This window comes from Cladophialophora immunda, assembly GCF_000835495.1.
Source record: "Cladophialophora immunda strain CBS 83496 unplaced genomic scaffold supercont1.2, whole genome shotgun sequence".
Taxonomy (NCBI): Eukaryota; Fungi; Ascomycota; class Eurotiomycetes; order Chaetothyriales; family Herpotrichiellaceae; genus Cladophialophora; species Cladophialophora immunda.
This window is the reverse complement of record NW_015622542.1, coordinates 6,792,363-6,800,479: the sequence shown is the minus strand read 5'-3', so window position 1 is coordinate 6,800,479 and position 8,117 is coordinate 6,792,363. Positions and strand designations below refer to the sequence as shown.

At 51.3% G+C, this 8,117-nt stretch overlaps 2 protein-coding genes across 2 annotated transcripts; both read left to right on the top strand.

The window, feature by feature from the left end:
- Positions 1–317: 317 nt before the first annotated feature.
- PV07_04534 (uncharacterized protein) lies at positions 318–2,185 on the top strand (the record flags this gene model as incomplete). Its single annotated transcript, XM_016391346.1, has 2 exons — positions 318–1,070; positions 1,121–2,185. The coding sequence occupies 2 exons, from the start codon at positions 318–320 to the stop codon at positions 2,183–2,185; spliced, it is 1,818 nt and encodes a 605-aa protein (XP_016253248.1).
- Positions 2,186–2,410: 225 nt separating this feature from the next.
- On the top strand, positions 2,411–3,042 carry PV07_04533 (uncharacterized protein; the record flags this gene model as incomplete). Its single annotated transcript, XM_016391345.1, has 1 exon — positions 2,411–3,042. The coding sequence occupies one exon, from the start codon at positions 2,411–2,413 to the stop codon at positions 2,738–2,740; it is 330 nt and encodes a 109-aa protein (XP_016253247.1). The 3' UTR covers positions 2,741–3,042.
- Between the last annotated feature and the right edge of the window lie 5,075 nt (positions 3,043–8,117).

The window sequence follows — 8,117 nt, the reverse complement described above, 5'->3', positions numbered from 1 at the left end:
CTCGCAATTTGCCGCGGCGCTTGTGTCCCGCACCGTCTTGATATTTTGTTCCCCTCCGCATCTTCAGCTCCCACCACTCGAGCGCGCTTACGGCGTTGCAGCGATCGCCGCGGCGAAATGTCCCTCAGTGTAAACGAGGATCCGACCTGGGTGAACACGACAATGTCGGAACCATCTGTCCCAGGAACCTCCAAACAAGGCAGCGCCTGCGAAGCCTGTCACGCCAGAAAAGTCCGATGTGATAAGAACCTGCATGAGAGCACGCGCGATGCCTGCTCAAACTGTCGCGATGCCGGGCGAGCCTGTCTGTAAGGTCCATGTCTCCGAGGTTTAGAGGGCGCTCCATTGACATTCGAGGAACAAGACCGCATGTCCGGAAACGCAGACGTCAACTGTTGGATCACGCCGGACGCCCACAATCCACGGAGGAGAAAAAGGTGAAACGGCCGGCAAACGGCGACAGGACCTTGACTTCATCCCAGCAACCCAGCTATCTCGGTCGTGCTGACTACATCTCTGCCCATGCTGAGATTGACGAGGACGACGCAACCCACTACGAGAGTCCTGGCCCTCGCGCAGGGTCATGGCACAACTTCGAGGTCAAGATCCGGCGTAACTTGTCCGTGCTCGAACTGCCTCAAGGGACACTCCGACAGACTCTGTTGAGAAACTTTCTGCAGCGATGTCGGCCATGGATGCCATTGGTGAACGATTCGGACCTCGAAAAGTTCGATTCAAAGAACAAGGACACCCTGCTTGTGACGTCCATGCTAGTGGCAGGAAGTATCGTCTCGTCCACACCACAGGCGGCCGAACAAGGACAGAAGTGCTACCAGCGAGCAAAAGTGCTCTTCTATACCAACGCCGAGCAAAATCACCTCCACGCCCTCATGGCCACGATTCTCCTGCAGTGGCTGAATCCGTCCGGGCCGGAGCACGTGTCCATTGACAGCAGCAGCTTCTGGCTCAGGATCAGCGTCGCCCTGGCACACCAGTTGGGCCTCCATCGTGAGCCGGACCCGCGAATGGCGGATGCAAAGTTGAGGCGGAGGATCTGGTGGACCTTGGTCGTAAGTGAAGATCATCGTCTTCACCGCAATCCACAACTAACACGACGCAGTCCAGGGATAATCTCATTGCGGCAAGCCATGGACGTCCGAGGGCGGTCAATGCAGAAGACTCAAACGTTCGACCCCTTCGCATGGATGACTTTGATGCCGACGACGAGGACGCACTCCTGTTCATGCATTTTGTCCAGATAACTTCCATTCTAGGAGACATGACCGAGGAATACCGCCGTGGAACGCTGTCAGACCGCAAAAAGATCGACTTTGAAGACACGCTTCGCCGATGGCTGAAAGCCGTGCCACCCAGCTTGCGGCTTTACAACCCCGAGACGAAAAGACTGAATGAGTACAACTTCAAATCCCGGCAGCTCCATACCATCTACTTCACCTCACTAATCATTCTCTTCCGACATGACAAGAGAGACCAGCCTCCATCGCCCGTCTCTCTGCTCGCCGCGTCCTTCGTTTCCGGTATCTTCGAGGAGTATCTTACATGGGAGGATGTCTCGCATCTCGCAGTGACTTCCATATTCTACCTGATGGTTGCGGCACTCTTGCAACTGTCTTACCAGCGGTTCCCCTCCTTAGCCACACATCGGACCGAAGAGATCGAAATCATCAGGTCATCATTAAACGAGTTCAAAAAGAGATTTCCTTCTGGTCTCGGCGCTGAGAGAGTGGTCAATCAGATGATGAAGCACTCCACTACTCTCCCGGAGACAGCGCAGTCCGTCCGCATAGCTCTCTCACCTGATCAGGAAGAATTCTTTGCACCCTTTGGCCCCGAGTTGTGCCGGAAATGGCGGCTGGTGGTCGAGAGTCCGGCAGCGGCACCCTTGGAGGGGCTTGAAGATTTTGCTGGTGTGACCCAGTCTGACAACGGGCCGGTCAATACAGCGCAGACAAATCATCTGTTACAGGCAAGTACGGATCAGGCGCAAGACGTCCAGGCCATGATTTCCACTGAGCCGGCATGGGATGGTGGCACTCCATTCGCGTTCAGCCTCGACGATCAAAATCTGTTGTTGGATCAACTCGGTCTCGACAGCGTCGGTCGCTGGTGGTGGGCGGATTGGATGCCTGAAGCAGACTTGGATTTTCTCTCCAAATCACTCTAAGGGACGTGTTGCCTGGATCTTTGCCGATGAGATCGTCAAGAAGGCAACAGCCGCTCGTAACCATCAAACCGTTTTTCTTTTGCAGCTCTAGCCACACTAACAGGACGACTGTTCACAAGAATTGCCCCTGGTAAGAGAACGTTGGTTTCAGCCATCAGTGTCGGAGGCGTCCACCTCCATCTCAACCTGACGCGCCCACAAGACGGTCAGGTCGATGAGCGTGTGATGGCCACGAGGCTCCATCTTCGCCAAACAGCCAGTTTTCGTGGATCGGGCGGATCTCCTGGTGGGAGGGTGACGACTGTCTTTGACCCTGTGCTTGGCACTGCCCGGTGCCATTGTCGACTCAGGATCCCAAATAACAGACCTCGAATTCCACGTTCAATCGGAGTCCTCAGATTTGTTGCCAATGCCATCTCTGAAGGCAACAAACTGGCAGCCATTGTTGCCTTCCTTATGCATGATACCACCAAAAGCAGAATCGGCCTTGAGACAAGCCATATCTGCTACCATCCCAAGGACGCAATAGGGCAAAAGAAAGAACCGTACCTGTGACTCACCAGCTCACTCCCAGCTGGATGCACATGACAAAACCCAGCTTCGTGCCCAGCACCAAAAAGGCTCAGCTCCATGCAACTGTCGGATTCGCTGTCTGGCGGAGAGAAAAGACGTATGCAATGAATGGAGGTCATGGTCGTCGGCTGCAGGACAGATTCACAGGGGCGTCTATTTTGAGCCCCCTCCCTGGAGGGCTTCAAAAAGCGACCGAGCGATCACCACCCTGGGATGTTGTGAGAGGTGGTGATTAGGGTGTCACACTGGCGATGGACAAGCTGGACCTGGTCAAGCCTCCGGGTTCCCAAATATCTTACGCCTTTATTTAGTAGATAGAAAAGGAGGCCTCACTCTTCCTGAATGACAAAACGGTTGCATTTCAGGAGTCTTCTCCAGCCCCCCACTTCCGCTTCTGATACATGATACAATACTTTCCTCGAATACTTGACTCCATCTCAGGCCTGCGTTGCTGATAGCTGACTGATTGTTCTTTGAATGCAGCAGCGGCCTGCCGGTCCATCACTTCCGGGGTTTCTGCTAGGTCGTGGCGGTCGCCTGGGCTCCAGAGAACTTTGGTCTCGGTTAGGGACGGCGAGGGGCCGCTTCTGTATTACTATTGTGCGGATGTTATTGTTCACAAGGACGGTGTCATGATGAAGCCTCCATATCATTTTAGCTATGGCGGGGACGGAAGACACACTATCCCATCTCTTTGCTCGGTGTGACTCTTCGCACGCCCTTCACAGTTCCCACTGACTGTTTCAGCGAGATATGTACTCATGGTGCCTGTTGAACCCATCGCCACTCTTTCTTTCTTTGACACTGGCTGGCCCCTGTCTCGTACATCGGTCTGGACTTATTCACGCAGCAGTTTCTCCAGCTCCACAATCTGCGCGTTCAAGCGACGAATCTCACACCTTCTCCTAACATATTCACTAAACTGCTCTTCGTATGAAGGAAGCCTCATACCCACCTCTGGAAAGTCCCTGCGAATTGATCCTCGAATCACACAGACTCGTAGCTTTAGCTCTACGCATTTCTTACGAGTAGTGCGCCCCCGGTCATCGTCCGCTTCAAAGTCATTGATATCTCGCTCTAACATAGCTACTCTGAGACGCCGCGTAGCCCATTGTCCCAACTTATCGCGATCTCCGAGAAACAATTCCGGCTAGCGCTCATGGTCTTGTACCTGTAGCCGCAGGCCCACGATGTATTCATCTGCCCAGTATTCGCGTCGTGCATTGATGGCTTCTTTCGTCAGGTTCAGGCCTGCGAACTCTCCGGGCGGGTGTACTTTGAGGATCGTTGTACTGCTGTGCACTTCTGACTGTGTCGCGCGGCCGGGACTCTCATGACTTCTGATGTGCCGGAGTTGATCGCCTCGTTCTAGACGCAAGCCAGTCTGATTCTGTGCTCTTGTGGTATAACTGAGTGTGTGACTTAATCTTATACCGCACCTGCTTTTGAAGTGCTTGCCTGCAAGGCTGAGCCATGGTTGCTTAGCTGGCAACGCCGACCCTGAGAGAGATGTTGGAAGAATCTGGAAGGAAGTCAAGACTGATTGCTGACTTTGGAAGTAGGTGTTGAGGGAAGCTTAAGGAAAGTCGGGACTGCAGCTCTGGAAGAGAAGGTTGAGAATCTTCACTGAGGCGGAGATTGGTTGTTGACTTGGGAAGTAGGAAGCGAGAGAGCCTTCATCATAATCAAGAAGGCCTCGGGAGTATGAGCTGAGGATCTCGACAGGAATCCAAACTGATTGTTTACTTGAGAGGACATAGGTGCAGGGAAGGAAAGAACGCAAATAAAGAGGAGGAAGAAGGGAGTGCAAATAGGAAGTAGTGAGCGGGGGGAAGCCTTGATAAATTTACAGTAGATCAGTCTGATACTAAGCTGGACTGATACCAGGTCAGTCAATCCTATAGTGAAGTGATCTGAGAGTAGAGTGATTCAAGAGCGACCTGATCCCAAGGTGAACTGATTCTGAGTGGTAGACATTAGTGGTTGAAGGGTTTAGAGATGGATTAGTCCTAGGCTAGCTTGATCCCAAGTTCAATTGATTCTCAGCTGATCTGACCTTCAGCTGAATTCATTCAGAGGTGAAGTGATTCGAGGACTAATTGACATAACGAAGTTGGATCGTCCAGACGTAAAGCGGAACCAGATTATGAAGCTGAAGTGGACGAACCCCGGGACAACCTCAAATCTGTGTGACTGATGCCCATTACACAAAGCTCTGAGCTGCTACTACTGTTGCTTTGAGTATTGTTTGTGCAGTCTGAAGAGTTCAAAGAAACTGCCCTGGACGTAACATAATTGTATTCCTCATACCATGTACAGCAGATCTCCACTCAAGGAGACAAGCCTTTGTGGGGCAGTTCGCAATGAGCAGAATTGTGATCTGATAGGCCAACTGAACATATTATGCTTCCGTACCCGGGAACTTTGGTATAGACCCCTGCTCTTCAACTGTGTATTATCTCGAGAGTCGAGACAGAGTAATTGTTTGGTCAAACCCGCGGGGTTTTGTTGGAGAGAGGTTCGGGTGGCCGCATACGCTCAGACAGAACTATTTCGCAAGAGAATTCTTCGAGCCTGTCCGAGAACAGTGCGAGTTTGGGATTGCGGAACTGTGGGACTGGCGTGGCTTGATATAGTTGTCAACTGATACATCCACTGCTGCAACTGTACTTGATTCGCTCGTTGCTTTTGGGACAGGGAGACCTGATTGCAGGTATTTGACGATTCTCTGGTCTCGCAAGATCTCTTTCCAAGAGTATTACTACCGGGGACGGTAGTCGGCCGTGCTCGCACAGGGGTATGGTACATTGGGGACACCCTTCTCTTGCTCCGCCGCGATGTAGACTTGCCGCTTGAGGATTTGCACTGGTTTTCTGAGGGTTTGGCTGGCACAGGGGAAAGGTTGTGTATCCCGTAACAGACAGTGCTGCCCAGTGTCAACTCCATAATCAGACTGTTGGGCGGATTCGGCTCTGGGTTCGCTCGAGACGTGCGTACTATGGATAATAGAAAAAGACTCGAGCGTCGGAGAGGATGAAGTAGATGATACTTGTACAGGATTGGACTGCCCGGGGCTTCGACGAGGATATCGACAATCGAAAATCGACAATCAGAGGCCGCAGATATTCCCAAATAAGGCGCAGATGTGACAACACTTGGGATGTACGACAGCGGAAAAATACGACAGATGGCGCGACTCTGACCTTTCAGGACGTCGTTCAAGAAGCCTTATGACAGTTGTATCGGTGGAGCGCGAATCAAAGTGTCTGAAAAGCTTGCATTCCGTCTATCTAGAGAGCCATGGCTCTCGCCTGTCCGAAGTCATGAAGGTGACAAGGTGCTAGCCTACCCATCCACCGAGCCGCATGGCGGGCCCCGGGTAGGCAGGAGTGCCACATTATCAAACCCCTCCGCCAACAAGACCAAGTGCAAAATAACCGCAGCTAGCTCATACACCTATCGGACAAGCCTTCGTTAGCGTCGAGATGCAAGGCCGCCAGAACAACAGCGAAAACCGTTTATGCTAATTAGTCAACAATAACGGTCTTAGGTAGTAATCTATAGATATTTTCTGGTAGCTCTTTGAATTCTCTATCGACTGATGCTAGTCTCGTAGTGTGATGCCTATTCTACGTGGAAATCTCAATGCCTATATATTTGACCTTTTCGCTAGATATCGAGATATTCTCAGCTATCGAGGGCCTCTACTACCTATCCTACACTATTTACCAGTAGGTTTAATAGTTCTCTATCTAGTGGTAGTCGTTAACAGGTTCTAGGGCTCTATTTATAGTGTAATCTTCGATATCTAGCGAAAAGGTCAAATATATAGGCATTGAGATTTCCACGTAGAATAGGCATCACACTACGAGACTAGCATCAGTCGATAGAGAATTCAAAGAGCTACCAGAAAATATCTATAGATTACTACCTAAGACCGTTATTGTTGACTAATTAGCATAAACGGTTTTCGCTGTTGTTCTGTCGTTGCGCGCTCGGCACACTTTGCTGATTTTGGGGATTTTTGCACCTCACTGTAATATTTACGGAGTACAGTGCTGTAATGTGTGACATTGCCAAACCCTATATTTCTCTTGCTGCATACACGCACTGGATCTCTCACGCTGTCAGAGCGCATGTGATTGGAAAAGTAGGACTTGGGAATTTTATTGTATTTGAATTTTTGAAAGAGGTCGAAGAAATTGGAATGACATGCTACTGTCTCTCCTTTCTTTTGCAGACTATATGATTACTGTCCCATCAAGTATGGCGACGACCTTGTTGGAGGGGGATATACACAACCTCAACCAGAGTGAGTTCTCAACTAACCATAGTTCGGGTTCAGTCTCTACTATATCTCCTCTCGACATGAATCATCCCATATCTCCCAATATAGTCCCCCCATTCCTACCCCTCGCCGGCGCAAGGGCGTTATTAAGTCCAAGCAATAATTCCCTCCCCATCAGATGGATGCTGTGCAATCTGTGCATGATTTTCACATGGGTCGTAAAGGAGCGTGGATGTCATCTCTCTGTTCTCTATGCCGTAAGGAGTGTGTCTCGTATCTTTTCAGTCGTAATGATCGTACGCTCGTGCCGGTGGTCTGGTTCCATGGGCTGAGCCGGGGATAAAATTACCATTCGTGTGGTGTCAAAATATAAAGATCAGCGTCGGTTGTGGGACTTTTCCGCCCCTGTGCATACGCATTATGCAGCATGGGGTAGAGTAGTCAACCGGAAATGTTGATCGGAGAATTGAAAATTGCTTTTTTTCTTGCTGTTCAGCGGCTCCTTCATTTAGGAGCTTTTCAAGTCATTCTCATTTATGCGAGGGCGACCAAGCCAACGACACCAGCCAGGAGTGCCATGGCAGGCTTGTTGTTGCTGCTAGCGGCGCCGGTGTAAGTCACCACTGGGGCAGGCGTGGTAGTGCTGGGGACAGGTGCAACGCTTGTCCAGATGCTGCTGCTGACAACCGGAGCTGGGGAGGAAGACCAGGTGCTGCTAACGACGACAGCCGTCGTTGAGCTCCACTCAGCCCAGGAAGACGGTGATGGTGTGCTCTCGACAGGAGCTGGAGCAGGAGCCCATGTCGAAGAGTAAACAGACGTCGAGCTCCAGTCAGCCCAAGCAGAGGATGATGGAGTGCTCTCGACAGGGGCCGGAGCAGGGGCCCACGACGAAGAGTAAACAGACGTTGTCCATTCCGCCCAGCTTGTGGAAGGAGTAGTAGTCGTGGTCGTGGTCGTCCAGTCTTGCCACAGGGAGGTCGTAGGAACAGTGGTAGTTGTCGTGGTCGTTTTGCTAGTCCAGTCAGCCCAAGTGGTGGTAGGAACAGTCGTTGTTGTCGTTTTGCTCGT